Here is a 16,524-nt window from a genome sequence, read left to right as displayed (position 1 = left end):
GACCCTGGGCTGCCTGCTCAGGGAAGCACATGTTCCCACAAGCTCCAAGGAGCCACCACGGTCATTCTCTCCCATGGCCCCAAAAGCAGGAGAGCCTCTAAAATACCACTTTGATCCTCACACCCCAAGCAGCCAGAAAAGAACTCAAGAAGATGCCGCAAACAGGAAGGTGCTGAGTCCTCTGCAGAACCCGCCCTCCCTCATCCCCAGGGACACAGGTGTCCAAAGACCAGGCAGGCTGAGGTGGTTTCCTCACGTTTATTGGAAAAGCGACACACAGGGATGGACTCAGAGCGCTCCTCGGGGCGTCTTGAAGTTCATCCCCACTGTGGGCTGTGTCACCTGCAGGTTGGACAGGCTGCCAAAGTCCTGGAAAACAATATGGGAACAGCAGGATCAGCAACAGGACCCTGCCCAGTGACCACTGAGGGTGGGGAGCGAGAAGGTGCTGTGGCAGCACCATGGGGGAATTCAAGTCTCCTAAAGAGGGGGAGATCACCCCACTCCAGAGATCAGTACAATGGTGAGGGAATCCTTGGAGGGGAGGGCAAGGAGCACACCACCCTGCCCATGGTAAAGCCACCATGTCTCTCCCTCCCCTCCCAAAAGCCATATAGGAATTAACCTGTCCACAGGACCCAGGGTAGAGAGACCCCCACCATGTGTCCAGTGATGGAGCCTTTAGCCAACACGAGTGGGAGCAGTGCCAAGGACATGCCACCGACCATGCAGGGGATAACTGAGGCCACTCACCAGGAGCTTCAGCATTTCCTTGGTGTCTGGGTCCACTTCAATGATCTCCTGGTCAAGGGCAGAGACCTGGGGACGGAGGGGAGACAGAGATGTGGTTTGATAAAGCCCCACTACCCCCTAGGTGTCCCCACAGCCACTCCGGTCCCATCCCACCACAGAAAGGATCTCTCTGCCCACTCTGGGGAAGGGCTCAAGCAGCAGAGCCAAGAGGACCCCAATGGAGCCCAGCTCTCTTGACAGAACATGGTGAGAGGCCACAGTATGACAGAAGAGCCTGTTTTACGGCAAATCCCTGGAAAACCAAGGCCCAGTATGCTCCAGGCCAAGGCTGCTGAGGAGCTGGGGTTGGGCCCGCAACTGCGCCAGTCCTGGCCGTGACCAGTAGTAGCCCACAGTGTGTCCCACCTCCACACCTACACTCTCCTGCTCTTTAATCCCAGAGAAACTTCCTCCAGCCCTCTCTGGACCCCAAACCTCCATCGCCATGGGTTTCCTTCCCCAAGAGCTACATCACACCGGGATTTTTCTAAGAAACAGTCCAAGTTCAGCTGATACTGTGCCAACAGCCGCAGCAGGGATGCTCCTTCCCTGCTTGGAGTCCCTTCCCTACAACCTTTGGATACAAAGGTAACCACACCCTGGCACCACCGAGGTTTGTGCAGCACAGAAACCAGCAGCTCTGCCAGGAGCCCACCAGGGAGATCTGGGAGAGGGGTAAAATACACTGTGCCTGAAGGCCACCGGATTTGGGAGCAACGGGATCAAGCCCCTAGAACACAGAGAATGCTCTTGGAGCGCCTCGCCCAGGTGATAGTTGGGATCTTTGGAGCACAGGGCTAAGGGGAAGGGGTGCCACCAATTCCTCCTCTCCAGCAACACTGGCTGGAGGGCAGGTTTCCAGCTGCTCTGAAATACCCTCCTGCCTCCCAACAAGTTGGTTTTTTCCCCCCTTTTTAAAGTTAGGAAAAACAAAATGCAAGAAACCAGCTGCCTTTCCCACCCGAAGCAGTAGGTTTGGAGGGCTCCACCTCAACCCCCTTGATCCAAACCCTCCCTGAGCTGAGGGTTTTTTTAAAGCAATCTGGACCTATTGATGGAGATGTGCCGAGGCAGGAGGGAGCAACGGCAGAGCCTCACCTCGGGGACGTAGTTGTCCCTTCTCTCCCTCTCCTCCTCCTGCAGTTTGATGGAGATGCCGCGGACGGGTCCCCTCTGGATTCGCTTCATCAGGTGGGTGACATACCTGCGGGGACACGGGGGTGTCCAGGGCTTCCCCGGGGATCCCGCCACCCTTCTTCACACCCCCAACCGCGGCGGGATGAGGAGATGGAGCTGTCACCGCCCACCCCGGCGATGTACCGCCACCTCCGGGGGACATCAGAGACGAACTGTCCGACAGCAACAGGGTTTGGGGGGGGACAGGGACCCCCCCAAACACGGGAAAGCTCTCGCGCTCCTCTCCCTGCACTATCGCTGACCCGGCCACGGGCGGGACCGTGATCAGTTTCGAATGCAGGGCCTGGCCCTAACCTCCCCCCGGGACACCCCTTAGTGCCCAAACCCCACCCGGAACCTTCCCGTGCCCGAACCCCCCGGGACACCCTCAGTGCCCAAACCCCACCCAGAACGCCCCCGTTCCTCACCCCGCGATCTTGTTGCGCAGCTTCTTGCTGGGGATGATGGCGATCTCCTCGCACACGCGCTTGTTGGTGTGGAAGTCGTTCCCCAGGCGCGTGTAGTACTTCTCGATGATCACCCGCGCCGCCTTCTTCACCGTCTTCGTCCGGACGCGTCCCTGCGCGGGGCCGGCACTGGTCAGGCCCCGCCGAGCCCGGGCCCAGCGCCTCCCCACCCAGCGCCCCCTCCCCCGGCCATCCCACCGCCCGCCGCCCCCCGCAGCCCCTCGCCCCGCTCCCCCTGGTCCCCACGCGGTCCTCGCAGCCGCTCCCACCGCAGCCCGGCGGGCGGATGGCGACGGATGGCGGGGCCCGGACCCACCATGTCGGCGGCGGCCGCGCAAAGAGACCGGAGGTGGCGGGAGGCGCCGGAAGCGCACAGCACACACAGCGCCCCCTGGCGGCTCGGAGGGTGTCCACAGGGGCGCCGTGGGCGTGGTTACGGGGCGTGGCTATGGCTGGGCGGGCGCGGCTCAGGCCCGGGGGCTCCGCAGGGTCCCAGCGCCGCCCGACCCGCTCGGCCCCGGGGCCGCCCCCGGACTGCCCAGCACCGCTCCGTGTCCCCAGGGCGGGATGGAGCCGCCCAGGAGGCCGGTCTGGGGCACCAAAACATCCCAGGAGAGGCTGTGATGAAAGACACGGAGCACCCACAAACTCGCATCACACAGCCCCAAAGGAGGGGTGACCACACCCGGGTGGCTGCAGAGTTGGAAGGGGGCACAAGAAAGGAGCCCAATACCTTACGCCCCCCAAACCCTCCATGGACATGGGGCACCCGAGGGTGCCCACTGTGGGCATCCCTCACTGCACCCAAAGTCCCCTTCCCCCTGAAGAAAGGACGCCTGGGGTCCCTCTCTCACCACATAGCCCTGCAGGGTGTCACCCCTGCACCACCGAGGGTGGGAGCACACAATCTCTTCTGATTAACCTCATTAACTTGCTGCTGCAATTAGAGGAGCTCCAGCTAGAGCTCAGGGGTCCCACGAACACCTCTGGTAAGTGGGATCTAAAAACGCACCTCCCAGTAGAGAGAGCTCTCTCCCACCAAGTCACCCACAGTATCCATAACTCCATCCATACCCCTCCCCCTACCTCTGGAAGAGACACCACAAGCCCTCCCAAGTTTAGAGACACACCACCCCCCCCGCAGTAGAGAGCACAAGAAAGGGCTTTTTTTTTTTGCTGCAACGTGTTTATTATGTGCCAAAAACTACACCACAGCTTACTCCACGCGTCTGTAGGAGAGTGCAGTCTTGCCTGCATATACTACAATGAGGTAGAGACTTCACAAACAGCTTCACAAAACCCCACAAAGAGCAGCTGGGATATGCAACAATGCAACATCAGCTCAGCAGGAAAGAAAAAAAAAAATCATCATAATAAAGAGGGAGAAATTATGACACTGGTTCTTTGGCACACAGCTTCCGATAGAGGGGGAAGTAACAAAAAAAAATAATAATCGGCATAATTAAAGGTCTCAAATCCCAGCAGCAGCATTTCAGTCGACTGCACTGTTACTCCAAACATCTCGGGAAGGAATGGAAAATTACTTGTCCCCTCTAAGAGAAAGGGCTCCCAGGAACCTTAATCGTCCACCGAAACGCAGCCCTTTTTTAGCTTGTTACAAAAAGAAAAGGTTTAAGTCCTGTGACTTTGTGTGATTAAAAACCTCTATCAACCCCCCGTAAGTGCAACTTAAAAAAGTGCAACAAACTATTTTAAAACTATATACAGCAGCTCAGAGATCATCATCCCATCCAGTTTCAAATCCAAAAACAAAAACAAAGCCCGGCCTGTCCCGTTGCAAACCTCTTGATTTACAACGTCCCGCCAGCAGCCCCCAGACACAAATTGCAATAATGTTAAAAGCTGCCAGGAAAGAAAAAAATCTCTCGTTTCAAACGACTTAAAAACTGTTTTTAAGAGTGTAAAAAGGAACTCGTAAAAACCCTCGAGCGTAAAATATGAAATATGATTTGGTTTAAATGAAGAGCAAAGTCTCCTTTTGTTGTTACAGTAAAAAACGCCAGCTGAACACCCAGGTCACGCCGTCCAGGTGGGGGTAAATGAATGGAAAGGCACTGTATGGCAACGGCAAAACAATGACCAATGAGACCTGCGCTCTCTCCACCAGTATTGCAAGGAATGTAAAAAAGCGCCTTTAAAAAATAAAAAAACTGAGGCGGAGGCGCCTGCGGCGACACCCCCGCGACACGTGGCCCTTGGTTGGTTGGGTTTTCTTCATTTTCAATTTTTGCTTCTCGTCAGCAAACCAGGAACCAAAGTCTGGGAACTGCAGAATGGCTTGAGGGGCGCTCCCCCCCACTCAAAACACCCCCAAACAAACCCCAACAAAACTCACTGTGCATTAGTGCAGAAACAAAAAGACCAGCAAGTGCAAACATGAATGTAAGATTTGTTGTTGTTTTTTTTTTTTTTTTTTCCCCGTCAGTCCTCAGGAAGAACGTTCCCAGCCGGGCCTGGCTCCGGCAGGCGCTTCCCTGCTCCCCACTCGGCAGGTTCTCCAAGGGACTCCCCTGCGCCTGCGGCGGCCCCGGCGCCCTTTAGCTGGAGGAGTCCCTGTTCTTCTGGTTGCGCATCAGCGGGCGGTGGTGGCGCAGGACCTCCATGGAGTGCTGCCAGTGCCAGCAGGAGCGGCAGAAGTACTTGAAGCAGATCTGTGGGCAGAGCAGAGCAGCAACACTGTGGGCTTTCCAGCAGCAAAGGGTTGCCAGAAGCAAAGCAGTTTCTCCCCCTCCCTCCCTGCCCTGTGTAGCAGCAGCCCCCGCCAGCATGGTGGATCCGTGGATGGGAGGGAGGGAATGCCAGTGATGGCATGATGTGCCCAGCTTCCATCTTCTGAACAGTTTGAAAGTCAGGGCCTGGGTACTGGCGCAGCATCCAGGCTCTGCCCCAACTCCCCTGCATCTCTGCCCCTGAAGCAGAGCCTGCTGCTGCTCATCTTCCACTCTGACTCCGTGGGAAGCCACCAGACCCTGGCCAAGCTCCTCTGCCTGCAGAGAGGGGACATCAGTCAGAGCCCCTTGTGCCTTGGGCAGCCCCATGAGTGACCTCAGGGTGACACACTCTGACTCCAGCTTGTCACAGCTTGCAGAGCAGCAGCCTTCCCTCCTTCCCCTCAGGGTCACTAGCCCATCCCACAGTAGGCCCTGATACACTGGTACAACACCAGCAGAATCGTACCATTCCCAAACTGAGGCAGGGGAAAAGCTGCCTGCGCTTTCTGGTGAGCACCAGAGATGCCCCTCCTCCAGAACAAGGGCTCACTCCCAGCTGGGCACCCCATCCTGCCCACTCAGGAAGGGACAAGAGGCATCCCTGGACACCAACACAAACCCACTGCTCCTGGCACAAGAGAACCAGCCTTACCTGGTCTCTGCAGAAGAACGGGCCGGGCTGGGAGTTGCAGACTTGGCACATGGAGTCCTCCAGGTAAGGGTCGATCTGGACCTGCAGGAGAACCAGGCAGTGGGCACAGAGCAGTGCTGGGGCGACTGTTCACTCCTTGGGTACCCCACATCCATCCCCAGCACCCCTTGGGCTGTCAGCTCCCCACTTCCCCTCTGCCCATGGGCTGTGGTGCCCCCAGCAGCACCAGCCACAACACAGATCCCCCTCCCTGGGCTGCCCCACCAGCCCCACTCACCTTCTTAGTAAACTTGGTGGTTTTGATCTCCACAAATGCAGCCGTCACAGCCTTCAGGTAACTGCGCTGGTTGTTGAAGGTGACACGTCCTGACCCTGGAATGAGCCAGATCACAAGTGAACCAGTGGGAGCTGAGGGGGAGCCACTGCCAGCACCACTCCTTCCCCAGCACAGCTCAGCTTTGGCAAGGAGATGGTCTCCAGGGCCTGGGGGCTCTGCCTGCCCCCTTGCCCAGGCCCCACACTCCCAGGAGGAGCAGCAGCTGGAGGGAGGCTGGCACAGCCCTGCCAAGGGCAGCAAAGCAGCGGCTCCACACCTGCGCCTGGGATGTGCCAGTGCTGAGACAGCTCAGCAGCTTTTCTTTGCAGCCTCCCCCTCACCCCAGAGCCTTATGTTTTGCAGCCTCATTGCCAGTCAGCAGCAATCCTGCGCCACTTGCTTCCAGCCAAGTTCTGTTTAGCTCTGGGAAAACACATCCATGCTTTCCTCCCAGTTCCTGTTCGAGGCCTAAGGGGAGTGCTGGGTGTTCCAGGACTGACACACCAGCAGATTCCTCCAGTTCAGCCACAGCACCAAGTGTCACCCAAACCCATCATTCCTCTCCCAGAACATGGAACAGAACACAGGTGGGAGGGCCTGGATCCAGTCTGGAGTTATAAGAGATGCCTCAATCAGCACAAACAATCAGGGCAAAGCTTAGTTAACTACCAGAACTGAGTGCAGACTGCTGTGACTTTAGGACAGCTTCAAGGGTGGAAGTGCCACTGAGCTGTTGGGAGAGGGTTCTTGCCTACTTGGAGCAACACGGGCTCCGCATGAACCACAGGAGGTTGGGGTGATGCCCTAGGACCTCACACAGGGCCTGCACAGGGAGGTTCTGTGATACTTCATCTATGGCCTCACAGAATTTGCTTTAACAGTCATTCATTCTGCCATTCCCACCCCCTTGGGACTGTCCCCCTGAAGACACTTCAAGGGCTTCTCAGCACCATGGGCAAGTTCTAAATGCAAGACATGCCCAGAAAAGCCTGACCACTGTCCAAGGACAGTGACAAGCAGTGACAGCTCTGCACTACCAAGCTCTGATGATGTTCCTGCCTGGCAACACCAGGAGATTCAGAGTCCCTCCTCAAGTTTGTGACATGCTGCAACCTGAGCCTGGAAAGCTGGTCCTCAGGCACACGCTGTAGGGCTTTTCCCCACACAGACCAGTCACCTCAGTGGTGTCCCCTGGCCCGTGAGGCCATCAGGGATATAAACAGGGGACATGTGTCATGACATGTCATGTTTCAGCTCCAGTGACAAGAGCCCAAAGTGTGGGTAAGACCCACAGCTGTCTCAGCTCCAGGGATGGAAGAGCAGCTGCAGCAGCATCCAACAACCACTAACAGCACCAAACAAGGACAGGAAACCCTTCGGCAATGCCTAAAGGGGTATTAAAACCCTCAAGCTGCTCTGGAATAACCTAGGATCTTCCAGTTCCCAGGCACATCAACTCTGACAGCCCTCTCCAAGGTTAGTGCTGTCTAGCCATGGCCAGGAGGTGAGGAGCACAGACTGTGGAAGAGGTTGAACAGACATCTGCTCCCAGAGCCTGGCACCTGGGCAGTCTTCCAATTGAGGGACAAGCCAAGGGCACCACTGCAGCCTGCTCAGAGCATGATGCTGGCGGGACTGTCACTTACCAATGGGATACTTGTGCTTGTCCGTGTCGATGCCAGCGTAGACCACCCCTCCAAACAGGTCATACATGACGGCTGCCAGGGCCTCTGCGTTGAGCATCCCGTGCAGGGCCCCCACGAACACCGTCTTGCTGGGGTCGAGCCGCTGTGATGGGCTGCGCACGAAGTTGCTGTCGGCCAGGACCCACGGGATCACCTGCACCTGGAACCACACACACACAGGGCAGGTCAGCCACGGCCTGCAGAGCCACACGCTGTGTCCTCAGCTCACAGGAGCCATCCCAGACCCTCAGACCACACTCCTGAGCAGCAAGTGTCACTTGTTGCTGCTGCTCAGGGTCCACATCCAGGGCATCCCAGCTCTGGAGCTCCAAATACCTCTGGAGAGTCCACAAGGGAACAAAACCAACTCCTGCTTCCAGCCAAACTGGAGTCTAAGCCACCAGTCCCTTGAGGCTGGCAGCCAGGAGACAATCCACATACCTGCACCAAATGTTTATGGCCCAGTCAGATGCCTCCCAGCACAGAAGCCTGTTGTTGGAGGGGATCAGTGGAACAACCCACCCACTGCCAACTCCAACAGGAGCTCCCATCTGCTCAGCAGCTGATGGAGGGTTCCAGAGAGGAAAAGCTGCTGGCAGAGCTAAATCACCAAGCACAGAAGCACTGCCAATCACCAGACACCTGGAGAGCTGTCTGGAGCAAGTTAGTTTGTGCCTGTCTAGGTAAGAGCTGGATCTCCATCCTGCAACTCCCCTAACTCAGGCAGTGGTCCCTGATCTGAGGTTCCCCTTTCCTGGAAGGCCAAATGGAGCCTCCAGCAGCCTCAGTACCTCCAGAGCACAAGTCAGAGCCAGACAAGGTTGCACTAGGGAACAACGTGGGATCTAAAGTATCTGCCTGGGGAACATGAAAGCCATTAGTTTTGCAAGCAGAGGAGGCCTGACAAAGCATCAGAGGGATCCCAGTCTGATTCCAGAAGCAAAGGTGTGCTAGAAGCAGCATAGAGCAGTAGAATTCCCTGTTCCCATGCTCCTTTCCAGCTAACTGAAGCTGAAAGCAGGGTCTGCCACCAACCCACGAGCTCCAAATCAGTTTAACACAAGCAGCTGTGAAGGACACAGACACGGCCCTGACACATCCCCACCACAGCAACACACCAGTTCAGGCTGGCCAGGAGCCAGCACTCCTGCTGCTGCTGTTCCAGCCCTGCTTTCCTTTTCTCCAGGGATCTCATCCACATCCCCTGCTGCCCCTGTAGCTCTGCTCACCTCTTTGCAGCGCATCCTGCGGCTGGACATCTTGAAGTAGTACTCACTGAGCCCGTCGGGGCTCAGCAGGTCCTGGGAGCACGCCTGGAGCAGCGCACGCACCGACTTCTCCGACTCAAACACCAGGTACACGTATCCTTTGGAGGGGAAGGGAGAGAAACAGCTGTTAGAACTGTGGTGGAGAAGGCAGGCATCATCCCAGTTTGCAGACACCCTCAAAATCACTCAGATGCCACCTGAATTTTCTGTGTGACAGCTCTTGCTGTCCCCAGTAGACTCTTTGTACAATCCAGAGTATGGCCAAGCTGGGAAGAGCCCAAACTCAGCATGGCACAAGGGGCAAAATGCCCACATCCCCAGGGGCCACTGTCTTATGCACAAACCACACCTGGATATGCCAAGTGGGTACCACCAGCCTGGCCACAATGAGGCCTGCAGAAAAATGGATTCTGCTTCACATTTAGAATATCCTGGTTCAGAAATGTAAGTCCAGGATTTTAAAGTCACTTCCATGGGTGCCAGCGCTGTGCCTCACACTGCTCTGGTGCCTGAACAGGGCCAGTGGGCACCAAACAGCCACTTCCTACCCCATAACTCCCTCCTGCTTATACAACATGTCAGTCCAGCTGCTCCAGACAGGATCAGGCCCTGGACATTGCTGGCTCACTTGGTCCCCAGGCTGTCAGTGTGCTGTGGGTGCCCATCTGGACTCACCACATGCTGGCAGTGGGGACCAGCTGTTATCTGGAGCCACAGCCCCATGTGGAGCTCCAGAAACAATCCAGAGAAGGTTCCCATCACCCCATAGCTCTGTCCAGCCCTGCTAGGGAGGGGTGGGGACGCTGGTTTGGGGGTGACTCTGCAGCCCAGGTGCAGACCCAGGTGAGGGCGGGACATTACCCAGGGTGCTCTGTACCATCCAGTGACCAGCATGCAGCCGTACCATCCCAGCATCCGTGCTGTAACATAGCATGGGAAAAAAGTAACCCTACCGTGTCGCTATTACCTTTAGGCATATTACCTTTGGGAGGACAGCGTGGGTGTTTGCCATCCTTACCGGGCCACTCCACACTCAGGGAGCCAAAAACACGGAAAGTGTTGATCAGCCCAGCTACAGGCAGAAGGAAAGAGGTCAGTGTGCCCCCGGCAACAACTCCATCCTGCACCCTTCCCCACATCAACACCCAAGGCCTCGGTGTGGGGCCAGGGGTTGCTCACCTTCTGTGATGTCCCATGGGACTCCTCCCAGGAACACTTTGCAGGAGTAAACAGGGTTCTTGTAGTTTCGGGGAGGCAGCTGCCCGCTCCAGGTGCAGGTTGCTTCGTTCACAGCTTGGACAGACACCAGTAACACTCAGTACAGGATCACTTCCTTCCCACTCTCCCATAGGTCTCCCCCATATTCCCCAACTACAGGCTGAGCAGAGCTGCCCAGACACAGGCAGCTGCCCAGACACCTGCCTGTTCTCTCAGCAAGGAGGAGCCAGAGCCAGGCTTGTGCCTGGAGAAAGCCCTGCTCTTGTGCAAGCTCCATGCCCAGCCACGGTGCCCGCACAGACACCACCATGCCCTCCCAGAGGTACGGGACCATCCCCTGGCCCTGCAGCCTGCCAGGACCACCCCCAACTCACCTGCTGCTTGCCGATGAAGCCGGGCTTCTCTTTCGATACTGAAGGGGTCTTCCGGAGAGTCCAGAAGATCCCAGGAAGGCCACGCAGATGCTCCAGGCCATCTTTTCGATGCACTGGCTGGGGAGGAAGTTACTGCAGCCAGGGCAGCTTGATCTTGATCCAGCTGGGATCCCACTCCCATCTTCAGGGGTTCTCTTGACACCCCACCGAGAGGCAGGAAGGGCAGAGGTGGGGAGATGCGAAGGCTTGACTGTAAGAGAAAGGCCACATTGAAATCCAGCTCCAGAGTAAGAGCACATAATGCCGGGGTGAGGCACCACACTGGGGCTGTGCCCTCACCCACGGCACTAGAAGGAGCTCTCAGTGATCTCCCGAGACCCTCTGACATGTAGCAGAAGCAGGAAAGCAGCCCCCCATCTGTCCCAGCACTCTCACAGGACCAGAACTTCCCTGGCAAAGACCTACCCCTGCAGCCATTCCCCCCATGCCCATGATCAGTAGCAGGGATTGTTAAGCAGAAGGTACCTCACAGACCACAAAGCCAAGAGTTACCCCCTGCTGCACAACCCCAAGGACACTGTAACCTCCAGGGAGCACCAGCCACCCCAGGAGGAATGGCTTCAGTGGGTAGGGCTCACTGGCAGCACCCACCGGCTCCAAAGGCACCAGCTGGATCCCACCCTTCCAGCCCAGCTCCAGGCCCGTCTGACCAGGAAGTGGACACTGCTGGCCACAGCCACTCACAGGTTTCACATGCCCCTCCCAGGGCAGAAGGAAGGAAAGCATGGATTGAAGGAGAAGCGGGGATGTGAGGCACCGCGCAGCTCACGTTGCCAGCTGTGCTGCAGATCCATCCCTGTGGCAGCTGCCCACACCAGGGCCATGCCAGGAGACCTGACCTTCCCAAACAAGGCCAGCACAGAGCCCTGTGCCCTGCACTGCCTGCCACCATCCCTGCCTGGGGTGCTGCAGCCACTCCCAGAGCAGATCCTGATTCTCCCAGGTGGATCACAGCAAAATCAACCCCACATCCAGTCAGCTGTGTCCTTCACATGCATCCCAACCCCTTGTCCAAGGGGTCAAGGCCACAACCGCACTGTGGCAGAGCCAGGAGCAGCTCCTGGCTTTATCCTCCTGTGCCAAGGCCAGGCCAGGCCATGCAGCAGCACCTCCTGAGCTGGCTGGAACCAGGTTGTCCTGCTGGCATCCAGAGCTGCTGCTCACAGAGCACAGCACAGACTGAGGCAGCGAGACTGACACTCGCCGTGCTCCCTGCCTTCCAAATTTAGCTGTGCTTTAGGGAATAGGAGCAGGCTAGACCCATTTTGCTCAAGAAGAAACAGCCCTGAGATGGGGAACTGCAGTCAGCAAACGGGAAGGGCAATGAAAGGCAGGGACAGGAGCTCCTGAGAAGTCCAAGCTGGAGCCTGGAAGTAGCTGTGCTCATCAGCAACCTCCCTGCTGGAATCAGGACAAACATCCACCTTGACACACACCAGCTCAAGCACTCAGACCTCCCTGGGAGCTACTATAACCCATTAGGGCTGCAAGCACAGAGCCCTACAGCCAAAATATTTATTTAGAAGAAAAAATATGAGGATATTACTGGCTTGTGCTGAGGGAGTGCACGAGCAGCCCTTCTCCCAAACCCTGGGCTGTGTCAGCGTGGGCATGACAGCTCCCTCCAGCACTCCCTTCCTTGGCAGCCCCCCACAGCTCTCCCATGCTCCCCAGAAACACAGCAAGATCCCAGGAACCACAGAGTGGGCGCAAGACCCAAACTTACGATCAAGTCTGAGAGGTGGTCGGAGCCAGAGCTGAACCCACTGGTGTCAGAGTCCGAGGGGCTGCTGGAGCGGGAGTCCAGGAGGGACCGGGAGTTCCTCAGCGACGGCGTGGAAAACTTTTCTGACAGGTCTGAACCAATGGGGTCTAGAGGCAGGAAACTCAGTGGGGGCTTCCCCAGGACATTCCCGAGAGGGTTACTCAGCATGCTGAGAACTGCAACAGAGAGACAGTGTCTGTCAGTGCTGCAGCACAACACACCACCTTCCTCTCAGCTGTTCTGGCAGAGGCACCGGGCTCCTGCCAGCCCACAAGTGGCATGTCAGGGAGGTGGCACCTCTGGCAGGTACCAACCCTCTCCACAGCTCTTTGCCATCAGTTGTGCCACGGTGCTGCACAGCCGGAGCCAGCAGCAGCAGCCTGGTGTGGCTGACGAACATGAGGGTGGGTTAATCCCCTGAAACCGAGATCAGCCAGAAATCCCACTTCGTCTGGGAGAGAATCAGAAACCCTGAAACCTAGATACGGATCTCAGAGGTGCTCTGGACAGGCCTCTCTGACGAGCCCATGCCACTTCTTGATGCTTGTGCCGGAGCAAGCTGGGAGTCCAGGGTGCAGCTCCCCAGCAATGGGGGCACACACCAGGCTGAGAGGAGCACACCAGCAGGCATTTCCAAGCTCAGAGGTGGGATACTGCCTCACATCAGCCCCACCAGGAGGTGGTTATGGGCAGCCAGGAAGGTGCCAGCCTGGCCTGCTGACAGAGAGGCTTTGCAGCCCTCAGCAAGTCCCGTCCCTGGTGTGTGTTCACAACAAGCCTGTCTGGTCAGGCCTCTGCCTGAGAGCCAACAGACAGGTACTCGCCAGACTGCTTCCCTCACACAGCAGGTGTGTCTCCCACTGAGCAGAATCCAGGCAAATTCCTCTCTGCAAATGGAGCTGTCCCCCATGTAGAGCACCAGACCACCAAGGGGTCAAAGTCATGTCCTGGTCAGTGATGTCCAGGCAGCTGCCACCCAGGAGGAGAGAGAGCACAGGGCAGGCTCAGCCACGCAGGATCCCACAGGGGCACAACACCAGTCAGCTCTATTCAAAACGAGCAAGTCTCAATGGAAAGAGCAAAGCATTCAGAAATGGTTTCAATTATTCAGAGCTTGAAAAACAAGGCAGCTTGTCCTGAAGCTTTCAGTTTTCAGCAAAGCAAGTTTGGGATCCACTTGAGCTCCTCCAGCCCCACCTGATCTCAGCCAGCTGGACCACACGGTTTTAATCCTGATTTTCAGTAGCTCCTGCGCAGATGAGGATTAATAATCCAAAACACCCCCCAGTCCAGGAAAGTAAAAATGCCATCATGCTTCGAGTACACTATGGTCAGCCACCAGGACAAGGCAGTGTCAGCACCAGAGAAACCTGCTGAGGTGCCTGAGGCGAGATGCTGGGATGTACCTGTCCCAAGCCGCAGCATCCAGAGGCACACCTGCTGTGGAACTGGCATCTCCAGCCTCATACTTAGGGAGAAATCTCACAACACCAACAGAGATCCCAGACAGGTACGGGTAGGTCCTTTACTTGAAGCATCTCCCTCAACCCAGCTGAGCCCTGAGTGACAGTCACAGCATATTCCCACATTTGCAGAGCCTTATCCCTGCAAGTTTCCCCTATTTTGGCTACAGTACAGGACTATGCACTCACCTCTGACCACACCTGGAAAGGGACGTCCTGCCCTTCGCTCTCCCCAACAGCAGCACCTGTGCTCACACCCAGCCCCGCAGCCACAGGAAATCCCAGCTGGCCCAGCAGTCCTTACCTGGGCAGAGACCCAGGAGGCAAGGGAAGGAAGGTGGCTGGAGCCAGGGAGGACACTGCTCCCTCCTAGTCAGGGCTCAGAGCAGGGCAGAGCATCTCCCAGCCCAGGAAAGGCACACTACGCTGCTCCACCGACTTCTCTGAAGCCACGTGACATGTTTAAAAATACAGCCGGCGTATTGTTCCAGGGAGACAGCTGAATGTGTCCAACAGGCTCCAAAATCTGATTAGTCACTAAACAGCACAAGAGGCAAAGCAAAGCAGCTGATCCCGTGGCCCAAACGCTCCCGCACTGACGCCCTCCTCCTCCCCAGCCAGCGAGGACAGTGGGTTTGGAACGCCGGGCAGGGAGCAGCCCTGTGCTGACTCTGGCTGCACAGCATTCCAGAGACCTGGAGCAGCAAGTACCAGGCAGATTGCTACAGGCAATGTTGTCCTGCACCTCATCTCCTGGTTACCGGAGATGAGGGACCACAACTCCATTCAGGATGCACTAGCAAGGGTTTGGGAGCTCATCAGGAGCTCCCAAAGGCATACAGGGTCCAGCTGCTCTGCCCCATTTATTCATCCTTACCCCTGCCACCACTTATACATTTCTCCAAGAATGCTCAGCTCTCACCACAGCTACAAAACCAGTAAGGCCAGTATGAGCACACCGGAGTAGCAGGATTACTGGCCTTTAAAGGGATCCACTGTCTGGACATTAACCACCAGGCAAAATCCTGCTGGCTCCAACTGCCCCACTCCTAACCTCATGTCCTGGAAGTGCTGACATTCTGCTGTTAATGCAGATGGATTCCATCCACTCCAGCAGCTTTGACAGCTCTGCACAGGCAGCACTTGGTTACACGCTCTGCAGGATACACTGAGCTCGTGGGAGACCCCACATCACCCCAGTGGGCCTGACTCAGCTTCAGCTGGTACCCACGGCCTCTCACAGGGACATTGGGAGGAAAAGCCATGAGCCATGCTCAGCATTTCCTCCTTTACGCTTGCTTAGTGCCCTAAGTCCAGCCTGTTAGGTGGCCTAGGAAACACCAGCATAAAGCACCAGATTTTATTCCTCACCCCCATCCTGATGGAATCTTGCTCTAACTCCCTACTCTAACCCACCCAACCCCTTCTCGCAGATGGGGCACAAGAGCCCAACACAGGTTGGCCATCTAAAAGCCCTCGAAAGTCCTTGTGGCCACAGTTCTCCCTGGGAATTCGTCCTCGTGTCCTCTCCCAACCAGACAGCTCATGGAAGGGAATAACCATTCCCAACGCGCAAAACATACTGAGGGGAGCACAAGCCTCTTGGAGCCATCACACCCAAACCAGACACTTCACAGAAATAAGCAGCTACCCTGAGCCCACAGTAGTGATTTCACAGGGCACTTGTTTTAACTCTTGAGGCCAACTCTGCCCACAGACCCCAAATTATCCTTTAAGTCCAGTTACCAACCACTGAACTACCACTTTTAAAGCGAATTTACCCAGTCTCAAGCAGATCACTCCATCAGCACAAGATGCAGTTCACAGCACACCTTGGGAAAGGTGGCCTAAAAAATAGCAAGATGCCCAATGCCCTAACCAAACAGCTTCATAACAGTTTTTACTTTTCCTCCTGCCAGTTAAGACTCCCAGCACATGCCCAGGACCCTGGAGCACACAGTTCTTCTTGTCAATTAGCCCATGGCACTAAGCACCACACGGAGCATCCACCGAATTTACTCCTGACAATCAGAGCTGACCAGAAGCTCTGCCACCACCACCACACTGACCTCTCAACAAGTGCTTCCACTTGGCTCTGGGGAGACCACCCAGCAGAACAAGCCAACAGGAGATCAGTGCTGACACTGTTCGGTTTTAGTCAAATGATGTAGCAACTGAATCTTTCCTGGAGCAAAAATCCCCCTCACCTGACAGCTGTCCAGGTCCTTCTGTTCAAGTTCACTCCCCACACTCAGAACATCAGTGGGAGCTCCCCCCTGGCTGGAAACAGCAATCCTGTTGCAGGAGCAGGGTGCCAGGCCCCAGTTCTTATGCTGCCAGCACCGTCTGGCACCTGCAGGCTCCGAGCGCAGGCGGTTCCGTGCCACGCTTGGCACAGCCCCGAGTGTGAGGGGAGCATACACACACACACGTACTCTTTGAAGTCGTGCTCTGAAGACATGTTACAGTCTCTCAAAGCTCACTGCAGGGCTGGAAAAAGCCTATTTATAAGAGTTGAGGACTTGTCTGAGCAGGTCCATGATGCCAAGGCCTTCA

The 16,524-nt window shown here is 56.5% G+C and overlaps 2 protein-coding genes and 1 non-coding gene across 13 annotated transcripts in view; all 3 read right to left on the bottom strand.

Moving 5' to 3' along the window:
• Positions 1–244: 244 nt before the first annotated feature.
• Positions 245–2,891, bottom strand: RPS17 (ribosomal protein S17). The gene is made up of 5 exons (XM_051796527.1): positions 2,752–2,891; positions 2,397–2,548; positions 1,891–1,996; positions 754–819; positions 245–369 (listed from the first exon to the last, which is right to left on the bottom strand). The coding sequence occupies exons 1-5, from the start codon at positions 2,752–2,754 to the stop codon at positions 289–291; spliced, it is 408 nt and encodes a 135-aa protein (XP_051652487.1). The 5' UTR covers positions 2,755–2,891; the 3' UTR covers positions 245–288.
• On the bottom strand, positions 2,143–2,271 carry LOC127475431 (small nucleolar RNA SNORA71). Its single transcript, XR_007906216.1, has one exon. It is a non-coding gene; the product is annotated as a small nucleolar RNA SNORA71 (small nucleolar RNA).
• Positions 2,892–3,605: 714 nt separating the features above from the next.
• The window catches only part of CPEB1 (cytoplasmic polyadenylation element binding protein 1), a 38,401-nt gene continuing 25,482 nt past the window's right edge, over positions 3,606–16,524 (bottom strand). For 9 of the 11 annotated variants that reach the window (XM_051796450.1, XM_051796461.1, XM_051796456.1 and 6 more), the window contains 9 exons: positions 12,467–12,681; positions 10,681–10,930; positions 10,268–10,381; positions 10,056–10,160; positions 9,050–9,186; positions 7,782–7,980; positions 6,097–6,191; positions 5,820–5,900; positions 3,606–5,107 (listed from right to left, as the gene is read on the bottom strand). In XM_051796450.1, coding sequence (XP_051652410.1) covers positions 4,994–5,107; positions 5,820–5,900; positions 6,097–6,191; positions 7,782–7,980; positions 9,050–9,186; positions 10,056–10,160; positions 10,268–10,381; positions 10,681–10,930; positions 12,467–12,681 — 1,310 coding nt within the window. In that variant the 3' untranslated portion in view covers positions 3,606–4,993. The remainder of the gene's footprint in view (positions 5,108–5,819; positions 5,901–6,096; positions 6,192–7,781; positions 7,981–9,049; positions 9,187–10,055; positions 10,161–10,267; positions 10,382–10,680; positions 10,931–12,466; positions 12,682–16,524) is intronic. The other 2 variants (XM_051796451.1, XM_051796453.1) reach the window with 2 other exon arrangements.

The sequence above is a fragment of the Manacus candei genome, unplaced genomic scaffold (genome assembly GCF_025592945.1).
Source record: "Manacus candei isolate 608988 ecotype Guabito, Panama unplaced genomic scaffold, ASM2559294v1 h1tg000046l, whole genome shotgun sequence".
NCBI classification, from domain to species: Eukaryota; Metazoa; Chordata; class Aves; order Passeriformes; family Pipridae; genus Manacus; species Manacus candei.
This window is presented reverse-complemented; position numbering and strand designations above follow the sequence as displayed.

What these genes read in the sequence shown, in the direction of transcription:
- RPS17 (XM_051796527.1), bottom strand. An exon ending in CTGCGCAACAAGATCGCGGG is followed by an intron (nt 1,997 to 2,396) that starts GTGAGGAACGGG and finishes GTGTCCCCGCAG; the next exon opens with GTATGTCACCCACCTGATGA. An exon ending in GGGACAACTACGTCCCCGAG is followed by an intron (nt 820 to 1,890) that starts GTGAGGCTCTGC and finishes CTCCGTCCCCAG; the next exon opens with GTCTCTGCCCTTGACCAGGA.